The sequence below is a fragment of the Chiloscyllium punctatum genome, chromosome 27, assembly GCF_047496795.1.
Source record: "Chiloscyllium punctatum isolate Juve2018m chromosome 27, sChiPun1.3, whole genome shotgun sequence".
NCBI lineage: Eukaryota > Metazoa > Chordata > Chondrichthyes > Orectolobiformes > Hemiscylliidae > Chiloscyllium > Chiloscyllium punctatum.
The window spans coordinates 37,257,453-37,283,402 of NC_092765.1; the positions used below are offsets into that span (position 1 = coordinate 37,257,453).

General features: G+C 40.2%; 1 protein-coding gene across 1 annotated transcript in view; it reads right to left on the reverse strand.

The window, feature by feature from the left end:
- The window catches only part of angpt2b (angiopoietin 2b), a 246,509-nt gene that overhangs the window by 7,387 nt on the left and 213,172 nt on the right, over window positions 1-25,950 (reverse strand). The window contains exon 9 of the mRNA XM_072548528.1: window positions 20,168-20,298. Within this exon, the coding sequence (XP_072404629.1) occupies window positions 20,168-20,298 (131 nt within the window). The remainder of the gene's footprint in view (window positions 1-20,167; window positions 20,299-25,950) is intronic.

Sequence of the window (25,950 nt, forward strand, 5' to 3'; positions counted from 1 at the left end):
ACAGATCACTTGAAAATGAATAGAATGGAACCCCTTCCTATTGATCAATTCTGCAGTGTTGTGCTATGCCCTTCTTAGTGTGTACAGTCCATGCCACCCTGCACCTGGGAGGCCTCAACTATGTTCTTGAATCCCACTGCCCAAGGTTCAGCATTGACCTTCTTACAGAGGAACAAATTGAACCATCGCAATTTTGCTCAGATGGTATCGGTTATCACCCTGATGCATTTGTAGGTGCATGACTGAGAGATGCCACACAGGTTATCCATCGTTTTCTGAAAGAAGCCAGACACAGAGAAGTGTAGAATAGCCATAACCTTCACCACCTTCAGGAAAGGATGGCTTCCTACTGCTGCAGTCTTCAAGCGTCTCTCCAACATCTGGCACAGCTTGGGCACAGTGTCCTAGGAAAGAGGAAGCCTGCAATGAAACTGCACCTCATTCATCCTCAGCAACAGGATTTGGGTTTAGAAAACTCTGGGCCTCCTGTGGACACACATTCTGAGGGGCTCTGTCACTACATCATCCAGTTGAGCTGTGTTCTCCTCTTGGTCTGCTGCTCCTGAACTTGCTGTCAGGCCTGCATTTGCCTTCAACTTCTTAGGAAGACACCCACAGTGACTGCCAGTAGCTGGTTTCTTGACACTTGATGACAATGATCTTTGTTGGGAACATAAAGAGTAAAACAGGTTCTGACCTCCATCAGACGTCAGTGGCAACATCCCTTGCGGTTGAAGGCTAAGCACACTTCTTCAAATAATGGGATATTCAATGCCTTGATGGACAAGCACATAGAATCATCGAATTCTTACAGTGAAGATAAAGGCCATTCAGCCCATCAAGCCTGAACCAACACTCCAAAGGGAATCCCACCCCATTCTCATAATCCTACATTTCCCATGGCTAATCCACTTAGCATGCTCGTCCTGGACACTACAGGGCAATAAAGCATGGCCACCCAACATACACACCTGAGCACTGGCAGAAATCCACTCAGACACCGAGGAAATGGGCAAACTTCACACAGATAGTCACCAGAGGCTGGAATCAAACCTGGGTTCCTGGGGCTGTGAGGCCCATGCCATTGAGTTGCTGTGCTGCCACATGTACCAGTGATGTGGCTCATTCCTGTTCTTAAATATCTTGACCTCTTCCTGAGTTTCTTGGTATTACAGATGTCCACCTTTAGCCCAGTTGATTTATTCCATACTTTATTGTGAAACAGCTGAAGATGCTGTGTACAACAAAAGTGATAGACCCTGACAACATACCACCCATCTATCATACTGAAATCTTGTGCCGCAGAGTTGGCCTAGACCCTAGTCATGTATTTTTCTAGTACAGCTACAACACTGCCATCCTATTGAGAATACTTGTTCTATTTGAATAAGCCAAACACAGCCCAATCTGTTCTCTTTCATGAGCGAAATAATGGAGGTTGTCATCAACAATGCCATTGAATAGCACTTACATTCCAAGAATCTGCACATCAATGACCATCACAGGTTCCATCATGGCTATTTGGCTTCTCAATGTATTATATTCATACAAACATGGACAAAGGAGCTGAAATCAAGAGATGAGGTGAACACCACTGCCCTTGACAAGATGGCAGCAATTAACTTAGATGCCCTAGCAAAACTGAAGTCAATATAATCAGGGGATGATTTTCCAATGATTGGAATTACACTAGCACAAAGGGAGATGGTTCTATCTGTTAGAACTCAGTTATCTCATCCTCAGAATTTCACTGCAGGAATTTGTCATGGCGGTATTTTAGACTCAGTGAATTGCTGCTTCATTGATAAATTTCCCTTGATCTTAAGGTCAGAAGTAGGGACATTGGCTGATGACATGACCAACGTTCCGAAGAAGCTTTGAAATGAATTCCATAATTTACAAATTCTGCTAGGTATATTACACAACAATCTTCTCGAAAGATATTTGACAAAAGTAAACAAAGAGTTCACTGATTGTGTCCTAGACCATAGGTCAATAGTCTGTTTGTTGCAAACATATTCCTGTTTTCCTTTCAGCCTCATTCCTGTTTTACGATAATCTGTCTTCTCATCTAATGTCACAGTAAGCAACTTTGTGTGTTTGGCTTCACCACCTATGAGAATGAGCGCAAATAGTAAATATATCACCAGCGTTCCTGATTTTTATTCATATATCAAAATAGTATGCGAAATATGGAATTATTTGTACGGATGAGCAACTGGCTAATGCTCACACCAAAAAATGTCACTTGGAGTAGAGTCAGAAAGACAGCAACTTCATGGAAGCCTGAATTGAAAGGGATAGGAAAGGGCTTGTTCATTGCTTATTGTTCTTGCCTCAAAAGCTCTTCACAAGAAGATGTTTATGCAGCGTCGTTCAAGATATCAAGACATCCCAAAGTAACTGCACAAAGTGTTGTAGTCTGGAATTGCAGCAGTTACAGTTCACACGGTTCAGCGCGTTAATGATGTAATGACAGTATATTTTGTTTGGTACTGTTTGAGGAGATTGTGGGGAAATCTTTATTCTTTAATGGCATGTGTATATCTCGGGCAACAAACACTTGTCTTACCAATCAGGTTTTGCTTGCCACACCACATCGCTGAATATTTGGAGTCACAGGGTCAGAATGTCCGATTTCCTTTCCAAAAGGACATGAGGAAGCAGGCTTCTCTTTAGAACAATCAATGATAATTGTCACTGCCGTGATAATTGATAATAGTGTTATATATTCCAGATTTATCAATTGAGTTTAATTCCTACCAGCTGATGGTGTAGGATCTGAACCCAAGTCCCTAAAGCATTAGGCTGGAACTCTAGAATATTAAGATGACATCATTGTCTCCCATACAATACTGCTCTTCTCCAAAATTGTGCCTTGGGACTTTATAGATATTTTTCATCATACAGTGTCAGAGTGATAGAGATGTACAACATGGAATTAGACCCTTCGGTCCAACTCTTCTATGCTGACCAGATATCCTAAATTGATTTAGTCCCATTTGCCCGCATTTGGTCCATATCCCTCTAATATTCATATTTTATTCATATACCCATCCAAATGTCTTTTAAATGTAATTGTGCCAGCCTTCACAACTTCCCCTGGCAGCTCATTCCATACTCACACCACCCTCTGCATGAAAATGTTGCCCCTTAGGTCCCTTTTAAATCTTTCTAACCTATGCTCTCTAGTTTGGACTTCCCCATCCTGGAGAAAAGACCTCTTCTATTTCATGCCCCTCATGATTTTATAAACTTCTATATGGTCATCCTCAGCCACCAAAGCTCCAGGGAAAACAGCCCCAGCCTATTCAGCCTCTCCCTTTAGCTCAAACTCTCCAACCCTGACAACATCCTTGTAAATCTTTTCTGAACCCTTTCAAGTTTCACAACATCTTTCCGATAGGAAGGAGACAAGAATTGTATGCAATATTCCAAAAATGGCCTAACCAATGTCCTGTACAGCCACAACATGAACTCTCAACTCCTATATTCAATGCACTGACCAATAAAGGCAAGCCTTCTTCACTATCCTGTTTACCTGCGACTCCACTTTGAAGGAAATATGAACCCGCACTCCAAGATCTCTTTGTTCAGCAACACTTGCCAGGCTCTTGCCATTAAATGTATAAATCCTGCCCTGATTGCCTTTCCAAAATGCAGCACCTCACATTTACCTAAATCTGCCATTCCTCAGCCCATTGGTCCATCTGATCAAGATCCCATTGTACTCTGAGGTAACTTTCTTCACTTTCCACTATACCATCAATGTTGGTGTCATCTGCAAACTTACTGACTATGCCTCCTACATTCACATCGAAGTCATTTATATAAATGATGAAAAACAGTCAATATGTTCAGAGATGTTATGACATACATCTGGACCGAGTGGGACTTGAACCCAGGTTTCCTGGATTAGAATTAATGTCACCACTACTGTGCTAGAAGAGCCCTCCCCAGGGCATTGTAAACAAAGCTGAGTTGGTGGGCACGGCATAAATTTAACATCTTGTCAGCAAGAGAAACTTTCAACATGTAGCAGGCCTTCGGTAGTATACTGATGTGCCAGCCTAGATATTTTCCTTTAAGTGAGACTGAACTAGAAACCTTCTAACTTTGAGACAGAACCTGTGTTCAAATTGCACTTCTCTTAGCTACTGGTGACTTCTTGAGATCTTGAGAAGAGAAAAATGGCTTCTGCACATGCCATTTAGGAATCTGCTTCAATTCAGTTTGACAGATACAGAAGGAGGCTTTTCAAAAATCAAAAAAAAAGTCAGAGCTGGAGGAACAGGAGCCAGCAGTTGAGAATAGGAATGTACTTGATCAGATATCAGATCAGAAAGGAATAATTGTAGTGACTCTGCCAGATTTTTCACATACAGCTGCAAGTCCCTGGTGCATGTCTCATTGTCAGCTCCCAAATATTCTTTTGCTATATAAGCTATCTGCACTGCCTTCCAGTGCTGGTGGGAATGTTTAATCTGGCAAACATCAGGAGAGTTAGGAACAGTTGAATTTGCAGCTGTTTATTTGGTTTACTGCTTCGATAATCAATCCAAATCTGAGGTACTATGCTAAACATCTATTTGCACAGAAACACCTGTGAAATGGGACTTTGAAATATAAAAACACAGTTTTACATTGTTAATTACTTGTGCCAGAATAATACATGTGTTTGTATTTAATTAGCAACACAAAATACTGGAAATCTGAAACAAAACAAAAGGGAATAAATGACAGGAAAGTTTAACTTGTCTTTTATCTTTGCAAATTTGAATTTTTGTGCCATTTCTAACATTTTATTGCTGTGTCAAATTATCAACATTGTTGTAAGTGTTCAATGTAATACATGTACATAACTTTGAATTTTGTGTTTGTATGCACTCATGAATTAACTTTATTTGAAGAAGAGCTTTTTTCTCATTACAATAGCAGCTATACACTCCTTAACATATAAATTATTCCAGTGTATTTACTAGATAAAGAGATACAGCTGCTGACAGAGCTTTGATTCAATGCATGGTTTACAGTTGTAGCAGGAGAAAATGATGATGAGAGCATCCAGTACACAATTTGGCTGCTGTTTTTTCCACATTATACCAGACTCAACATTTAACAGCTTTTCATTGTTAATGAAGCCCTTTGGGACCTTTTGCTCTTTAATGGGAACCAGAGACTGAACTAGTCAAAGCAGCACATTGATTAGCGTCACATTCACAAACATTCACTCTCTCCATCACTGATACTCAGTAACAACAGTGTGTACTATCAACAGGATGCACTCCAAAATCCATGAAAGCCCCTGAGATAACACCTTCCAGAACTATGACCACTATCATCCAGAAGGACAGGGGTAACAGTAACAAGGGAACATCAACAACTGCAACTTCCCCTTCAAAGCCATTCACTGTTTAGACTTGGAAGTACATTGTTCTTCCTCCACTGTAGCTGTGTCGAAATCTGAAATTCCCTTCCAGGTTGTGTTGTGAGTCTACCTACCCCACATGAACTGCAGCAATAAATACTGGCCAGTCAGTGACACTGACCTCCTAATGTACAACAAAAAAATACAAATAATCACACAAATGCAATGACTTTCAAGAGCAGGTGAGAGGTTAGGAACTCTGGTGAACAATTCACTTCCTAATTCCCCAAAGCCTGTCTCCTTTGTGCAAGACTCAAGTCCATTGTGTAATGGAATACTCTATGCTTATTTAGATGAATGTGGTCCCAGCAACACTCAAGAAGCTTGTCACCATCTCGACACTTTAGGCTGTTTGATTGCCATCCCATCCATGAACTTCAATAATTACTCCCAACTTCACCAAAGCACGGCAGCAGTTGTATGTACCATTCACAAGATATATTGCTCCAACTCACTTAATGTCAACACTATCCGAGCTTTTGATACTTACCTTTAAAAGGACAAAGACAATAGGTACCACAACCTGGAAGCTCGCTTCAAGGCACAGTCCATCCTCATTTTGAAATACATTGGCAGTCCTTCAGTTTCTTTGGATCAAAGTCTTGGAAATTCCTTGTTGCCATAACAATGGGACTGCAATAATTCAAGGAGATGGCAGTCTACCACCTTCTCTAGCGTAACTCAAGATAAACAATAAATGATGGCTGAGCAAACAGTACTTTCAGGTAAAGCCTTCAATTATACTCAGGCCAGGGCTTAGGACGAGAGTAAATTAAATATGACAAAAGGAGAATTTCAAGAGATACTGAAGGCAGGGTCTAACAGAAAAATAAAGTTAGAAGACTTTTTACAAAGTGATAAGAAAGCAAGAGCAATAATTCAAGACAATGATTCTGGTGGGATGGTTTATTAAGACCAGAACCATTGAATGTATTTGGAAAATTGTAGGAGTGTGTGCACTGCGTTTTAGCCTGTGAAATATGAGGAAGAGTCCATTTTGCTGCAAAAGAGCAGGAAGGCTTCATCTTGGAAACTGCCAATTAAATCACAAAAATTCTGGAAGACCCTCAGTAATCAATAGAGATACAGCATTGTTATTTCAGAGGAATTAAAGCTTTATTAGAGGAAGATAATATAATTTTATAAAAGCGAACCTAGTGTTTTAAAAGCATTAGAATTCAGTAATCCAAACTGCATAGTTTGAAAGCTTGTAAAACTTGTAAAATTTGAACAGCCTTTCTATTTACAGAAGTAGAAGTCTTCCAAAGACAGATTAATCCAATATTGATTTTCTGCAAGATTAAAAGCTTTAATGGCCAAAATGTAACAGTATATAGGCACTGGAGAATAACAACAGCTTTCTTCAAGATGTTTTTCAAGCATTGGACAATTATTTTATCTGGGATCAAATACAATGTTTGAAAGAGCATGATTTAACAGAAGAGTTCAGCATGCAGGGAACCTGGAGGTAATTTTATTAATCATCTCCACAGATTCGTGGAAACTATCACTACGGAGCTTTGAAATCAGATTTCATAAGATACAGCATTGTTATTAGAATTATTCATGACAATTTGGCTAAATGATCACAGTCCAAAGACTCTGCAGGAAGCTATTCGAGTTGTGTTGGGATCAGAAACAAGGAACATGCAATTAAATTCTGAAAGGACATTATCATAAGGACATAACAGAATCCATAATGTTTAAACACAGGTTAATGGAAAGTGTAGGCCAAACAGCAGATACTAAAAGCTTGTCTCAGCACTGTGGAACAAAAGCCTCATAAGCTTAAGTAGTGCTCAATTATGACAAAGGAATACCATGTCTGGGAAAATTAAAGATCACTTCTGAAGATGTGTTGAAGGAGGAAGCAATTTCAGAGCAGCAAAAATCAAATGTTTACTTATACAAACATGTTAATGCAAAAGAGCTATCACTATCAGGAAAGACAACCAAGACACATTTAGAGGAAATTGGTATTCAACCAATTTGAGCTTGGCAGAACCTGCTTATGGCAATGGATATCTCATCAGTTTTAACAGTTAGGCAGAGATGAGTGCCACAGTCTTAACAGATTGAATACCATGGTTGAAAATAATGGAGGTTGCAGTATTCAAAAATGAAATGACATGGCATAGCTCTCAATATTAAAGACATGCAACAAGGAACTCTGTCACACAAAAAAACTGAGAGAATTACCAATGTATTTATAATTCACAATCAACACTTCTCATTTCTGAGCCTGATGCATGTCTTGACCTCAATATTCTTGCAACAGCACAAGTTCAACTCATTCCAAGGGAATAACTGGTCCAGGAACAAACTATTGCCAAACAACCAGTCAAGTGCAAACCAATAGAAAAATGCATTCTGCTCAACTGCTCAGTGACCATCAAGTCAAAAACTGCTGAAACAAATTTGACAAGAATGAAAGCATGACGAAGAATGTACTGTCATTCACCAATATTGCACTGAAGGATCAAAACTCAAGTGAATTAGCTGGGAATAAATACATTGAGCACCAACAGCATCACAAAATCATAGATGACTTATTGCCATATGACCAATGAGTGGTGGCCTGGATCTTCTGATGGCTGGACAGTCATTGTTCCAAAGTAGATGGGAGTAGCACAAAGGGACTCTGTAGAATCCCCATCATTGCAAATTCCAAATAAATTGCCCAAAAAATTGAATATTCTGCCGAGCAATCTCTCCATGCTTGGACTATCTGAAGGCCTGTGTTTAAATTGGAGAATTCAGAGGATTCCAATGAAATTAAGTAAATGATTACTAAGAAAATGTTAGACCATTAAATATATAGTTACTCAATAACTTTTCAACTGACATCATGTCTCCCTCACACACCCCACAATATACCTACCCCAGACCACCTATACTCCCCAGATGTTGATTTGGCATGTTCTCTGGGACCTGAAATCATTGCCCCAACCTGGACCCAATACTCTGCTTCTCTGCTGCAGATCTGCCATTACCCCCTTCTCCCCCTCCAGAAACAATCTGTCTCTTCCTCACCCCCAGAGGACTTGGTCTCCCTGGAGACAGCTCACCCTTCCCCACTCTGAACACAATCTGCCCACTTTCCCTCCTCACATCCCCAGGACAAACACTCACACCATCTCCCTTTCTGGTTCTTCCACTTTCTGGATCTTTTTGTGCTCTGTACCTGCAACTACTTCCTTCACTTTGGGCTTGCCCCAACTTTACTCATTCTGTACCCAATCTGTCTCCGACTTTACCCGTGAAACCCAACTTTCCGTTTCATCCACTGCCAAGCTCAACTGCCCTAGAACTTAACATCCATCCACCCCAGCTCCACTGGAGCCAATATCGACCACCCACCTCACCAAAGTAAGGCGAGGTGGGTCTGGCCTCCTTATTATCTTACACCTTGACACATTTTCAGGCTAGAACTCTACCATTGACCATTTGGCATGCTACCTACCTGGCATCCAACCCCTTACTCAGGAATATACCATGTGACACTCTACCTACCTGACACCCTAACCCCTAGCTATTTTGGCACTCTATCCAACCTGGCATCCTACTTATCTGGCATGTTAACCAGCTGCCCTAACCATACACTTACCTTATTTATTTATCATCTGACTGCAGTGGTTACAATTCAGAATAGAGCAGCTGAATGTTGTGATAATGGAGTGTGTTTTCTTTCTCCTGACAGTTCTGCATGCAGTCCACTTACTCCAGCTTCCCTTCGAGATGATGTTTATGGAAAAGATACACTGGAGACTCATAGTGTAAGGGCCAGAAATCACAAATGAAATTCAAGATCTCATAACTCATTGTGAAATCTATAATGACACAAGATTGTCAGGATTGGAAAATAGTTGTATTTTATTTTAAACAAAACAATGAGATAATAGACACCAGACAATGTATGCCAGAAAATGAAGATTATGAGAAAATGAATGCGAGTTCATTGAAAGAACACATTCGAGAACATTGGGACAGACTGAATTTGTGAAAACAGAAACTTTTGGGGAAATAGGGTAATGGTAAACATAATTGTAATCATATGTTTGAATTGATAAATGTTAATTGGGAGAGAAAAAGAACAAAGACCAAAGAACATTACAGCACAGGAACAGGCCCTTTGGCCCTCCAATCCTGCACCGACCCAGATCCTCTATACAAACCTGTCGCCTATTTTCCAAAAATCTGTATCCCTTTGCTCCCTCCCTATTTATGTATTTGTCTAGATACATCTTAAATGACGCTATCGTGCCTGCCTCTACCATCTCTGCTGGCAATGCATTTGAGGCACCGAACACCCTCTGTGTGAAGAAATTTCCACGAATATCTACCCGAAACCTTTCCCCTCTCACTTTGAACTCGTGACCCCCAGGAATTAAGTCCCCACTCTGGGAAAGCAAAGCTTCTTGTTATCCATCCTATCTATACCTGTCATGATCTTGTAGACCTCAATCAGGGCCCCCCTCAAACTCTGTCTTTCTAATGAAAATAATCCTAATCTACTCAACCTCTCTTCATAGCTAGCACCCTCCATACCAGGCAACATCCTGATGAACCTCCTCTGCACTCTCTCCAAAGCATCCACATCCTTTTGGTAATGTGGCGACCAGAACTGTATGCTGTCTTCCAAAAGTGGCTGAACTAAAGTCTTATACAACTGTAACATGACCTGCCAACTCTTGTACTCAATACTCTTTCTGATGAAGGAAAGCATCCCGAGTGCCTTCTTGACCATTTTATTGACCTGCATTGCCACTTCAGGGAACAATGGACCTGAACACCCAGATATCTCTGTACATGAATTTTCTCCAGGGGTTTTCCATTTAGCATATAGTTCAGGCTTGAACTGGATCTTCCAAAATGCATTACCTCGCATATGCTTGGATTGAACTCCATCTGTCATTTCTCCGCCCAACTATCCAATCTATCTATCTTCCGCTGTATTCTCTGATAGTCCCCTTCACTATCTGCTACTCCACCAATCTTAGTGTCATCTGCAAACTTGCTCATCAGACCACTTATGCCTTTCTCCAGATCATTTATGTATATTACAAACAACAGTGATCCCAGCACAGATCCCTGTGGAATGCCACGGGTCACTGTTCTCCATTTTGAGAAACTCCTTTCCACTACTATTCTCTGTCTTCTCTTGCCCAGCCAGTTCTTTATTCATCTAGCAAGTACACCCTGGACCCCATGCAACTTCACTTTCTCCAACAGCCTATATGGGGAACCTTATCAAATGCTTCACTGAAGTCCATTTATATATCATCTAAAACACTTCTTCAAAGAATTCTATTAAGTTGCTAAGACGTGACCTTCCCTGCACAAAATCATGTTGCCTATCACTGACAAGCCCATTTCCTTCTAAATGGAAATAAATCATATCCCTCAGTATCTTCTCCAGCAGATTCCCTACCACTGACATCAGGTTCACTGGTCTATAATTACCTGGCTAAACAAGGGAATAACATTAGCAATTCTCCAGTCCACTGGGACTTTACCCATGTTCAAGGATGCTGCAAAGATGTCTGTTAAGGCCCCAGCTTTTTCTTCGCTCGCTTCCCTCAGTAACCTGGGAGAGATCCCATCAGACCTGGGAACCTGTCTACCTTAATGCCTTTTAGAATACCCAACATGTCCTCCCTTCTTGTGCCAACTTGACCTAGAGTATCAAAGATCTATCCCTAACCTCAACATCCATCATGTCCCTCTCCTCGGTGAATACCGATGCAAAGTATTCATTAAGAATCTCACCCATTTTCTCTGACTCCATGCAAAACCTTCCTCCTTTGTCCTTGAGTGGGCCAACCCATTCTCTTGTTACCCTCTTGTGCCTTATATATGAACAAAAGGCTTTGGGATTTTCCTTAACCCTATTTGCTACAGATATCTCATGACCCCTTTTAACCCTCTTGAATCCTCGTTTCAGATTCGTCCTACATTCCTGATACTCTTCCAAAGCTTCATCTGTCTTCAGTCGCCTAGACCTCATGTATGCTTTCTTTTTCCTCTTAGCCGGTCTCACAATTGCACCTATCATCTATGGTTCCCTAATCTTGCCATTTCTATCCCTCATTTTCACAGTAAAATGTCTCTTCTGCCCTCCTTGAAACTCTCTTTAAAAGCGTCCTACATATCAAATGTGGTTTTACCTTCAAACAGCTGCTCCCAATCTACATTCCCCAGCCCTTGCTGAATTTTGATATGCTGGCCTTCCCCCAATTTAGCACACTTCCTTTAGGACCACTCCTGCCTTTGTCCATGAGTATTCTAAAACGTACGGAATAGAGATCACTATTCGCAAAGTAATCCCTACTGAAACTTCAAACACCTAGCTGGGCTCATTCCCTATCACCGGGTCTAGTATGGCCCCTTCCTGAGTTGGACTATTTACATACTGCTCTAGAAAACCTTCCTGACTACTCCTTACAAATTCTGCTCCATCTAGACCTCTAACACTACGTGAATCCCAGTCAATGTTGGGAAAATTGAAATCTCCGAGGAGAAAGTGAGGACTGCAGATGCTGGAGATCAGAGCTGAAAATGTGTTGCTGGAAAAGCGCAGCAGGTCAGGCAGCATCCAAGGAGCAGGAGAATCGATGTTTCGGGCATGAGCCTGAAGAAGGGCTCATGCCCGAAACGTCGATTCTCCTGCTCCTTGGATGCTGCCTGACCTGCTGCGCTTTTCCAGCAACACATTTTCAGCCCAAAATTAAAATCTCCCATCTCCACCACCCCTGTTGCTCCTACATCCTTCCACAATCTGTTTACATATTTGTACCTCTATCTCACGCTCGCTGTTTGGAGGCCCGTAGTACAGCCCCAACATTGTTACCGCACCCTTCCTATTTCTGAGCTCTGCCCATATTGCCTCACTTTTCAAGTCCTCCATAGTGCCCTCCTTCAGCACAGTTGTGATATCCCCACTGACCAGTAATGCAACTCCTCCAGCCCTTTTACCTCCCTCTCTATCCTGCCTGAAGCATTAATATCCTGAGATAGTTAGTTGCCAATCATGCCCTTTCCTCAACCAAGCCTCAGTAATAGCAATAACATCATATTCCCAGGTAATAAGCTGGGAGGGATCTTTAATGATATTTCATGCCTTTCCACAGCAGTGAGAGATGTAGATGAAGTCAGTGATTGGGAGTTTGGTTTGCATGATGGTCTGGGCTGTGTTCAGAACTCTCTGCAGTTTCTTATGGTCCTGGACAGAACAGTTGCCATACCAGGCCATGATGCATCCAAACAAAATGCTTTATGTGGTTCATTTGTGAAGGTTGGTGAGGTTCCTTGTGGACATGCCGAATTTCCTTAGTCTCCTGAGGAAGGAGAAACATTGTTCTGCCTTCTCGACCCTTGTGGGGGGGGGGTTTCCAGGACAGGTTAGCAATTGTCATTCCGAGGAACTTGATGCTCTTGACCTTCTCCACCTCAGCTTCATTGATGTAGTTTGGAGTGTGAGCTCCCTCTTGCCTCCTGAAGTCAATGATCAGCTTCGTAGGGAGAGATTGTTATCTTTGCATCACATCACATCACCAAGCACTCTATCTACTTCCTATATTCTGTCTCGTCATTGCTTGATACCCACTCTACAACAGAAGTGTCATCAGTGAACTTGTAGATGTGCTGACTAGTGTTTTGTGTTTATTCCTCCTTTACTGTTACTCAGATAGACCCTTACACCCAGCATGGAAAGGAGGCTTGTGGAAAGAGCTGTACAGGGGGGTCAGAGCACCTGACTTCTTCACGTTCATCTTGGGGGTCCATTGAATAGGAGCGTACAATGCCCACCAGCACAATTGAGAACTTCAGAGGTAGATTGGCACCATAGAGTCTGGAGTGCATGGCCACCATGGACAATGTTATCTTGGTTCAAAAAGTTACCATTCATGTTTTATAAGTTTATTTTGACCATTTGGTTGTGTTTTTCCTACTAGAAGCTGTCTCGCCCCTTGTTAGTTTTGCGTTTGAAAGAGTATAAAGGATGTTTGGTGGCAGCACTCTACTGCAAACATTAGAATTGTCACATGTTCTAACACGAGTACAGTGAAAGATTTATGAGTCGCCTTATCTTAGACACCAAAGTACCGAGGTACAGAAACTAAAGTACAAATTCTTAGAGGAAAAAAATAGAAAAGTAGAGAAATAAGAAGTCCAGCAATAAATGATAAAAGTAGAGAAATAAATGATCAGAATAACACTCCTTCAACACTCCTCAGGCTTCAGCTTGAGGCCATGTCTCTACGTTGGCTTTCACCCCGGACATCACTAATGCTGCCCAAAGATAGGATGTAAAAGGTAGAAACAAAATGTGCAAACAGAGAAAAAAATAGAAAAGAAATGGATGGAGCAGATGATTTGGAGTGGCTCAGGAGTCCTACTCTGCCTCCATCTTGAAAGTTGGTGCTGCTTGTGTAGTAAGTGTAACGTAAACTACTGACTCAAAATCTGTAGCAAGTCAGAATACTTGAAGAGGCAAAGAGATTGCAAAAAGACTATGGACATATTCTTGGAGAATTTCAACCAAGTGATATTATGTTAGATTGGCAAACAAAATGTAAAATTGCTTCATGACCCACAGCCCTGGGCCCTCAAGAGGCAGCTGCTGATTTTGCTTTGCAATAAGTAAATAACTCTGGTAGCACAAAGAAAATAGAACTCAATCACTCCAGGTGATGGAAACTGTAACACAGTATAATTTTAACACAAATGAGGGATCAGTGCTGCTGAGGGCTAGCAACCAGACTTGAAATTTTAAAATGCCAAGATGTAAAGGAAGACTAACACAGATTGAGAGGAGTGATTGTCTCGTAATATCACCATTCAGTACAAGAAGAATACTTTGAAAGACACAATGAGAAACATGCAGGCAAAATACAAAAGACAAAGAGAGGTCAATAAAAGTGACCATGATTAATTAACAAATCAAAACAATGAGAATGAGGTCAACAAAATCTGCAGAGAGAAGGCTAAGGAAGTCCACTGGGAAAAAGAATGTAAATTTTCTGTAGCATGTCAAAATAGTGATCAGACGAGTGAAGGAGGAAATCGTAAATGAATATTGTTGTAAGTAGACATGGCAGCATGGTAGAAAGAGGAAATTCAGGGAACCAGCTAAGAACATAGCAGGGACCTGGAATTTGCAAATGACAGACAATGTTTTTTAAAAAAACTGTAATTGCTGGTAGTGACAAAAGATGAATACACATTCCATCAGTGCAATAATTAGTATATTTTAATATCCATAGAGTTTCTATTTAGACTTAAATGTACAAAACGTGAACAAGTCACTGGACTTTACAATGCCTATCCCACATTGCAAAGACAGATGTAGGATGAAACTTATGAAGTGCTGACAGGTATCAAGAAGTGAATGTTCTAATGGTCCAAATCAGTTAGAAACAACCTGATATGGTATCCAATATTCAATAAAGTGAAACATAGATTCATAAATTGTATATCAATACCAGCAAGATAATGGACTGAATATTTCAAAAGCAAACTTAAGAACCATCTGTATGATTGTTAGTTCATAAATAACAGAGAAAACTGAAACATGGAAGAAATTCTGGATTTACTCAGTTTAGTTAGTATTCTCAGAGGTGATTGGGTCCGATATCTGTTATTAAGGAGCAATAGGAAGGCTGTCATGAGTCATGGGAGGCAGCCAGGGAAAAAAAAATGGATTTAATCAGATTAGCTATGATCTTATTGAATAGTGGAGCAGGATCTGTGAGGGGGTATGGTTGGTTGGGAAATGGTTTCCTATTGGTTCTATTTCTAAAGATGGTATATTCTAGTCATCTAATGTTTGCAGGCATTCTTAAGATGTTATAAGGATGTATAAAACTGAAGTTGGGATGTAGGATGTAATTCAACTGGGAGAAGAAAAGGACCAAATCAATTGAACTGACTGGATAAGACTTTTGCAGAACGTGAAAATATTTTGTGCATCACTAATGATATGGTATGGGCGGCACAGTTGCACAGTGGTTAGCACTGCTGCCTCACAGCGCCAGAGACCCAGGTTCAATTCGCACCTCAGGTGACTCTCTGTTTGGAGTTTACACATTCTCCCTGTGTCTGCATAGATTTCCTCTGGGTGCTCCGGTTTCCTCCCACAATCCAGAAAATATGCAGGTTAGGTGAATTGGCCACGCTAAATTGCCCGGAGTATTAGGTGAAGGGGTAAATGTAGGGGAATGGGTCTAGGTTTGTGCTTCGGCGGGTTGGTGTGGACTTGTTGGGCTGAAGGGCCTGTTTCCACAATGTAAGTAATCTACACAATACAAAAAAAAGAGAAGTTCTTGTAGAATCTCAATTGAACTGTGAGGAGAAAGTATGGTGAATGTTTTGTGTCTGGTGAACTTGAAATGTTATCTCTGCTTTCTCTCCACAGATGTGGCCAGAGCTGCTGAGTTTCTCCAGCAATTTCTGTTTTTTTTAATTTCCAGCATCCAGAGTTTTTTGTGTTATTTGTATGGTATTCACATATGAGTTGCAATGGAAATATGACAGAGGGTGGCAGAATCATACCGCACATAAACAAACCCTTCAGTACAACCAGTCCATGTCAAACATAATCCCAAACTAAACTCATCTCACCTACCTACACCTGGCCCATATCCCTCCAAATCTTTCCTATTCATGTCTTTACCTCAGTGCATTTTAAACATTGCAATCCATAACGCACATGCCAAATACAGGGACTACAAAAGTAGGTCATAGTTCTGTGGTTAGTAACTCACCTCCTGACCCCTGTCCATCATCAACAAGGCATTTTACTGGATGTATATCCTATACAGCTCTAACAACATTCAGGAAAAGCGACATCTTCCAGAGCAACGAAAAATTCTGATTGGCATCCCATCTCACCACCTTCTATGTTCACTCCATTGATCACTGATACACAGTTGAAGCTGTGTGTACCATCCATAAGGTGCTCCAAGGCTGCTCCAAAAGCATCTTCCAAATCCGTATCCCTGATCACCTAAACTGTCAACAGCAGCTGAAGCATGGGAAGACCACTGCCTGCAAACAACGTTCTATCTAAGGTTCTGCACATGACTATTGGTGTTCTGGCTGCAGCATTGATTTCAGGTTTTGGAATTCGCTGCCACATTTGGACTTCAAAGACCCATGTAGCCAGAATGAAAATAGAGGGAACTTTGTCTGAATGTTTGCCTTCAAGCCGCACACCATTCTGACTCCTTCGAAGCCACTGGGTCAAAATTCTCCAAGTCCTTCCCTAACAGCACTGTGGATTCACTGAGACTGGTTCACTTTCTGCCACCTTCTCCAGAGCAATTAGAGAAAGCTGGATTGCCCATATGCCATGAATAAATAATATAAAAACAGAGTAGTAACATTTCCTGGATTAATTGCAGGACAATAACCTAGCTGAGAAGTTCAAGGATATCCAAAAGTACAACAATCACCTGCATGACATACAAGTGCCTTTCATGCACAAAAATATTCCAGGGTGCTGCTGAGAAATAGATGATGAGTTAATAAAAGTGTTATTAGAAGGAATGACTAAACCCATAGTGAAGGGTCAGTTTTCAGGAGAATCTTAAATGAAAAGAGGGTTCAGAAGAGGGACAGGAGTTAGTGAAGAATTCCAATTCATGGAGCCCTCGCAACTGAAGGCACTGTTGTTTGAAAAGAGTATGCCAGGGAGTTGATGCCCAAGAAGCCAATATTAGATTGACATAAGTACTGTAGGTCTGTAAGGCTGAAAGATCATACATTCAGTTAAGGAGGAGCGAGATCTTGAACAGTTTAAGCATACACTTGAGAATTTAACTTTGGAACACCAGGAGTGAATACATGCTGGAAAAGATAGGGATGACCTGTAAGCTGGACCTAACGAGGGATAGGATACAGGCAGCAATGCTTTCAATGTAATGGCATTCCTAGGGGGTGGAGGATGAAACTTTGTCAGAAGAAACAGTGAAATTATTGATGCTGGTGGTGAGAAGAGAGTGGATGAGTGTTTCACTGTCAGCCGGACTGACTGGGAGGGAATTAGTTGATAACACAGAAATGGAATGTGTCAGTCTCTGGAATGGAGTATATGTGGCGTTATAAACCTCAAATAGGACACAATTTGGTTAATCCTAAAATAATTAACTGGTAGCAACAAAAGAATTTGATGATTATCATTGATCTCAAAAGGTGATTTGAGAAATGGGTGGTTTTAGCCAGGAAGAGCGATAATATTTGAGACCTGATAATGAGATGGTCACACTGTGCTGAATGGTGCAGCTGGTTGTGCAACAGACATGCCCCATAGACTTGGAGTGAAGATAGGGCTCACACCAGAAGGACTGATTGAGGAAGGACTGAGTAAAGGTTGAGCTGAAGTCAAAGCCTTCCAAGGCATAAATGGTTGAGAAGAATGATGATGAAACATAAGCCATTTGAATCTGAAGAAACCTTTCAAATTTACTTTGGCATTGCTTCATAATTTAATATTGAAAACATTATGAGTCACAATTAGAACCATTTCTGTGCTTATAGTGGCTGATTCAGCTTGATACCATTGGCGTGCAATTAGGTCAACAGTGAGCAATGACTGATGATGATATTGCGATGGCTAATCTAGCAATACATGATTTGAAGAAGTTTATTTCTGTGATATTCTAGCTCCACTGTATGTTTATTTTTTTCAGGAAAAATATTACAGAATTCTGTTATTGTGTAAAATTAAAACAGCGAGAACATATTTTAAGGCTTATGATTCATTCTTTCCAGCCAAAAATAATCAAGTGGAATAAAGTGTACATCCAATCCAATGTGATTTAATACCTGACAAACTGTCAAACTGCTAAAATTTAAATTCAGGCTCCATTTATATTTATCTCAGTTTCAAACAGAATGTATGAAAACCTACATTCCCTCTAATTTGTCCTGTGCTATGTGGGATTCTGAAGTTGTGCCTGACAGCGACTTTCATGTCAATTCATCTGTATGTCATTTTTGTGGATCCTCGAGTGGTTTACATAGCGTATTGATGAGAACACCATCCTTTCAGCTCTGGAACGGAAGTTTAAACATGGTAGAATATTACTGAATAGAAGATATATGAGATAGAAACCTTGGATGAGTTGGTTGCCTTATGAAGATAAATTGGACAAACTGAGCTTCCACTGGAGTTTAGAAAAGTGAAAGAAGATACATGTAAGGATTGAAGTGAATAAGATCTTGAATAGCATTAATAAAATGGGTGCAAAGTGATACTTCCTCTTTTGCATCAGTTCAGAACAAGGGGATATTGTTTTAAATTAGGTCTTGTCCATTTAGAACAGAGATGAGCAGAGTATTTTTTCTCTCACAGACAGTTGCCCAACTTTGGAATTCTGTCTCAGAGAGAAGCGAGATCATTAAATATTTTTAAATCAGAGCTAGATAAGGGATTCAAACATTAGATAAGAGGTAGATAAGGGATTCAAGGGATTCAAAACTAATCAGGGGAACAATGAGAATGTGAAATTCACAGCACCATCAAATCAACCATGATTTATTGAATAGTGAAACAGGCTGGACGGGCTGAATGGTCTACCCCGTTCGTGTTTCTTACATGAGTATCTGTGTTCATAACAACAATCTCACTCAGAGACTTTCATCCCTGTTTCCATTCCAGTGAATCTCTTCTGCACCTTCTCTCATTCCTTAACATTTTTGCCTGGAATGTATTGCCCAGAATATTGCAGCGAGGGCAGAGGCAGTGTTTTTTTTATAAATGCTGAGTGTAACTTGCCTCCTTTGATAAAATATGCTTTTAATTATAAAGTCAGGAATCCACCTACACCTTTTTTTGATTTATCACACCTTCTTCAAAGAATCATGTATATACACCCCCAGCTCTTTCTATTCCTGAAACTTTTCTAAAATTATATCATTTTGTTTATATTTCCACCTTTCATTCCTGCCACCAAAATAAATCTTTGTGTGCAATTTATTGGCTGAGTGTTCCTGGATCTAAGAAGCTGGGTTGGAGATGAGCGGAGGCTACATTTACATGGAATGGAATGGTGCCCCTTCCATTTTGAGCATTACCAAGCTTTCAAATGTCTCACTTTTTTTTCAGTTATAATCCAATCCAGTTTCCCTATTACCACCTCCTTCGGTATAACATTGGCAGCCTTCTCTTCTTTAATAAAGACAGATGTAATATACTCATTGATGTGAGTTTAACTGTTTGCACATTCAGTTACATACAGGATATAGATTTGCAGCAGAACATCTCAACGCCAAACCAGTCAATATCACAGAGAATTAATGAGGGATTTTGTGGAAAATAGGACAATCATTTCATATTATAAAGCAACCATTAGATTGTGGTTACACTGCCTCTACTAGAAAATAATGCAGGAAGTCTTAACTCTTGGCTTAAGTTGTGCCAAATCTGAATAAGAATTTATTGGCAAGAGTGGTCAATGCAAATCAAAATGTTTCCATTTACTAGTAAGAGATATTTCACTTCTTGATTAGCATAAGACACAGAAACTGCGACATGCTCACCAGAATCATTATTGAAGGGAAGGGAAAATGTTTTATATTTCTCTATTGATTTTGCTTTCTGTTTTCTGAATGTTGTTACAGAAGCATTCCTGGTCTCTTATACAAGAGGTCACACTGATGATACTGTACTGTTTTGATAGCAGTTTCCCAGTACAAACAATAGATAGCTGGGAGAATGAACTTCTTCTGTCTTACCTCCGGATGCCATCTGGGAGCATTTACAGCCACATTCATCATTGTCAGCATCCTTGGTGCTAAATTTTGTACCAGAGGGGCTGAGGCTGCTGGTTCTCCCGGCTGTTCCACTGTAACCCTTTATGTGGAGCCTGTGAGATAAACAGATGAGAATTGAAATAATGCATCCTAATGCCAGATCTTTCTTTAGTTCAATTAAAAATGCTTCTTCTGGCATTTGCTGTTTAGTAACTGAAGTAAAGAGCAATTTATTAATACGACCTAGCCAAAATAAATTTGCAAATTGTGCACATTTGACATCTCTGTGACTGCAATTACTTAATGACTGTTCCAGATTTTGCTGTAATAATTATAGCACCTGAACAATGTGCAGCATTTATAATGTGCAAATGTTCCAGAGTGAATTGTGAATTACCATCAGTCGCAGCTTGACATGTGTTGTTTTGGTATTTTACACTTATCCACCTTGTGATTCTCTTTATTTATTTGCACTTTAATTACTCACTAGATTTATGAAAAATTAAGTCGAATAACTCAAGCAAGTACTGTTTTGAACAAGTTGAGAATTGTGAATGATTAATAATCAACCTCTCTAGGCCAGAAAATGAATAATTCACACTTGCAACTGGAATATTTTTCTTTTCAACACGACAACTGATATGGTATGAGTTGTTTATCTATAAAGCTATTTCATATATGCTGCAAACGACTGTGGACTATTCAAGCATTGGGCAGCAAATATCATGTTAACGATGAGGAGTCAAATATTTCAACCCTTCACTTGAATAGAAATGTTTCACAAAAATATATCATACTTAACAGAAATGATACACTATGAAGATATATTACTAAACAAATGGTGAATGCTCACTACAATATCCTGCATATGGCTTCTGTTTGACCAGTATTTATTGTCTTTGATCCAGACAGTTTATCTAACTGTGAATATTCTTTGCATGGACATATCATTTGAATTAATGGTTTAGATTCTGCTAGAGTATGCCAAGTTCGTTAGAATTCCTACATTGTGGAAGCAGGCCATTTGGCCCATCAAGTCCACACCAATCCTTCAAAGAGCATCCCACCGAGAATCCACCTACTCTATCCCTGTAACCTTGCAGTGCCCATCACTAATCCACCACATCTTTGGCTTGTGGGTGGAAACCGAGCCCCCAAAGAAAACCCACACAGACACAGAGAATGTGCAAACTCAACAAAGACATATGCGCGGGGGTGGAAATGAACCCTGGTCCCTGCCACTTTGAGGCAACAATGCGAACCACTGAGCGACCATGCCACCTTCATGTGTTCATAAATATTTAGTTTTTCATTTCTTTTCCGAGTAGATGTAGATTCAAAGTCAACAGGGCATTGAAGACCAACAGTATATTTTCTTAACCAATGATCCAAAAAGAATTAGAAAGCTAAATGAGGAAAAGCTGAGAAATGAATTCAGTACATTTGGCAGAGGTCATGGCCTAGTGGCATGTTTGGGGGGCGGATGGGTGAGTGACAGTGTGTGTTGATAATCAGTCTATCACTTGTTTGAGGCAGAGGTCTGTCTGTAACAAACATGCTATTTTCAGTTTATTGAAATGCTTGGTGAAAGTCTCTTTTGTTCCAGTTAACAGTGACAAAGAGGGAATAATATTCATTTTTGATGATTAAGACATTTGCACTTTTGGCACAGCTGTGGCGCAGTCCAGTGTACTCCTCCTACAAGAGTTGTAACATTCCCCAAAAGATTTAATGATCTCAATGGGGAGGATTTCCTCTTCCCCAAAGTTAATCTTAATCCAGTTTTAAAAGAGACGGATCTACAGGGTAAACAGTCAAATCATTTGAAATATTTTTACAAATAGAACAGAAGTTAAAGGTACGAAATTCCTTCACTTATAATTTAGGGAGCGTAATAAATGGTAAAAAAAAATTAAATAGAAGCAAAACATATTTTTAATGCAATATTTTGATGTTATAATGGAGAAATTTGATATTCCACAAGGGATGCAAGGACTGCAGAAAACACTACATCGGACAAACAGGAAGACAGTTAATGATCCGTATACACGAACACCAACTAGCCACGAAACGACACGACCAGCTATCCTTAGTAGCCACACACACAGATGACAAGCAACATGAATTCGACTGGGACAACACTACCATTATAGGGCAAGCCAAACAGAGAACAGCCAGGGAATTCCTAGAGGCATGGCACTCATCCACAGACTCTATCAACAAACACATCGACCTGGACCCAATATACCGGCCACTACAGCGGACAGCTCAAACTGACAACCGGAAGCGGCAGAGACAGGCCACTATAAATGGCAGAGGAAACAGCACAGAAGCGCTTCACAGGAGGCTCCCAAGCACTGAGGATGTCACCTAGACAGGGGACGAAACGTTTGCAAGACAAATTCCCAGCTCGGCGAACAGAACCACAACAACGAGAACCCGAGCTACAAATCTTCTACCAAACTTTGAATTACATTTCAAAATTTGGGGTGTCAACTGCATGTCGTCTGGAGAAGCATGGACAGACTGTAAACAATTTCTGAATTGTCATGTTATTCTGCATGCATGTGGACTCTGAAAATATCTGTCAGTTTCAGTTGTGCACAGATAATATTGCTGTCATAATCACAAGAAAATCTGAACAGTTAGAGACAAGAAAGAAGATATTTGGCATCCTTAAGAAAAATAGAACAGAAGGAAAGAGGTTGATGTGTCTTTAAATGAATGAAACACTTAGGAAGTTAAACAAAATCATGGAACTTAAGAAATTAACCAAGGTATTATTTTTGTAGTTTTAAAAAATTCATACCAAGAAAATAGTAGTGTCCATCAAAACTGAATAGGAAAACCATCCATTTCTGGAGCGATAAGCAATGTGTATCCAAATCAATCATTTAACTTTAATGGGAAATTTATGCCAAGCCAATATAAATTGTGAATGCCCAAGTGATTTTCAAACTAGTAAATTACTGCATGATTGCTTCATGAACAAATGCCTCAGAGACTCAAGAAATGAAAAGATATCATGACTTGGTAATTGTAAGTGAACTAAAAAACATTAAACAGGGAATGACTATGGAAACTAATATTTATATAGTGCATTTAATGTAGAGAAATACCATGAGGTGCTTTGTAATTAGTTCAACGTAACTTAATACCATCAGCTGAGAACAAATGAATTCCCTTCAAAAGCAAACATCTGAGTATCTAAAATGAGGAAGCTTGGTCCTAAATGGATCAACAGAGTGTTCCATGAAAGAATAAAACATGGCCTAAATATTTTGTTGCATGCTGCACAGAAAAATTGGACTTTAGAAGAATACAATTTGAATGTAAAGCTTAGAAGAAGGTAAGAAATCAGTTGAAGATTAGAAGGCAGTTTTGGGGCCAATATTCGGTTTAGGAGGAGCAAAAGTCTTCACAGAAAATGGCATTGGTGGCTCTATTGTTATTATCTAGGTTAATGATTCAAGTAATGAAAACCATCATATGAGAGATGAGGTCAGGGGAGGGGTTTCTTCCCAATGAAGGGTCAAGTCCAAAACGCTGACTCTGTTACTCCTCAGATGCTGCCTGACCTGCTGTACGTTTTCCAGCATCACACTTCAATCATCTTTGACTCCTCCGGCATCTGCAGAACTCACTATCTCCCACAATCAGCCAAAGGCTTATTAAATGAGGTTGATCAACTTAAGTGTTCAAAGTAGCAGCGGGTTTTCCTTTAATCAACTTTTTTGTAAATTTTGTTCACATAATACCGCTTCAAAGCTGTGCTTTACAGATTACATAGACTCCCCATGAGCTGACAGCACCACTGGCTAATAATGTATTAACATCCCACATGGGTTTCTTCATTGATATCATGAAGAAAACAGTGCTGTGTGAATGAGTTTTGAACCCATAGTTTTTAATATATCCAATTACTGAGAATGTTGCAACCAAAACAAACACGAAGCAGAAACATATTGCTAATCATTAAGTCATCTTTGAAGGATATGATTTGGAATATGTACAGTACCCTGTGGCAGAATGAATTTAGTGTGAGGTAATCTACTTTGGGTCCACAATAGATCAATGTAGTCTCTAAATGGCAAAACCTGGGAACTGTGGAGGAGCAAGGAGATTTAGAGACTTGTATGAAATCATTAAAAGTGAGTAGGCAAGTACAAAATTAATTTACAAGGCTGCTGGAGTGTTGGTCTTTACCTCAAGAGGACTGGACTGCAAAGATGTGAGTGCTCAGTTATATAAAACAAGTCAGACTATATCTGAATTATTGTGTTTACTTTGAAGAACACCCCAGGAAAGATATTATAGTCTTTAATGAGGTGCAGTGCAGATCCCTGGAATGATAGAAAATGATCCCAGGAATGATACTCGATGCTCCCCAAGAAAAATCAGACACAAACTGACTGACTTTAAAAAAGGCCTTGACCACCATCCATAGGAAGTGGTAAGAATTTAGACTTTTACTTTTCAGTCAGAAGAAGTCCTGCTATCAAGATGTGCCAGCCGACCTGATTGCTTTAATAGTCCCATAACAAAATGATGCATTCTGCAGGGACTTCATACGATCCCGGAAACAAGAAACAACGGGCACTGATTTCCAGGCTATGGGCCTGAAAGGGATCGAGGAACATAGGAAGGCACATGAGTACGTTGGATTCTGAAGATTTTCGGCGTCACAATGTGTGAGTCGAGAGGGGTTGGTGAGGGGAATGTCCTTGAGATGCTCAGGGGTATGCCACCGAAGCTGGTAAGAAATTGGCTTACCCACTTCTAGTGGCCATCATATCACAGAAAGACAGGTGGACATAGGCCTTTAAATCAGCAATAATTGGCTTCTTAAGGGCCACACTAGACCTAAAGCTGTGAGACCTATTGGACACCATACTTACTCCTTAATATTATAGCGACAAGATTTGGGGAGGTGTGTGGGAAGGTGGTGGGCTTGCCACAGGTATATTTTATGTGCCCCCTGCCACAGCAAGGAGCTGGAAAATCCAGCCTAACCTCTTTATTCAAGGTGCACTTCAAATTTGGGACTCTATTTCCCTACAAAGTTCTTGAGATGGCAGGTCTGTTGACAATTCCCAAACAGACATTGGTGGATTTTTATTTCTCTAAGAACATATGGAACCAGTGAAGCCAAAACAGGATGCTATTTTGGCATGATCTAACTAAATGACAGTAGAGGCTCAGGGGACAAGCTGTGTGGTTAAACCACATCTGCAGTGAGAGCAAGAGCAGGCTGCAAGGTGGTACAGCAGGCAGCCCAGAGCAGCTGGCAGGGGTTAGGTTGAGTCCAAAGCGAGGGAGGTTGAGCCCCTCTGAGGAATGTGAGCCCAGTATGGCAAGGCACTCATAGACTGTGGTGTTGAACTGTTAACTGTGTTTCTTTGTTTTTCCATTTTTAGTAAGAAAGACTGTAATGCTTAACTTTTTAACTTTGTTTCCTTATTTTGTGTTTTACAACTAAGATTGTGTACCAAGTTACCTTTGTACTTAAGATGGCACCATAAGTGGCAAGTTGTAAACCTTTCACTGTACTCAGTGACAATAAATCTAAATCTAAAAAAATGAGTTGCTTGCTGTGATACAATTCCAGAGAGATTCAACACAATGCCTACGTGGCTGATTTCTAGGATCTGAAAACTGAGTAACAAACAGTTTCCTGGTCTCCTTAAACCCTGAAATGAGATTATGAGCATTTTCAGAGATGCGCAGAAAAGAATTAGTGCCACATCATGTACAAGGTGCCATCA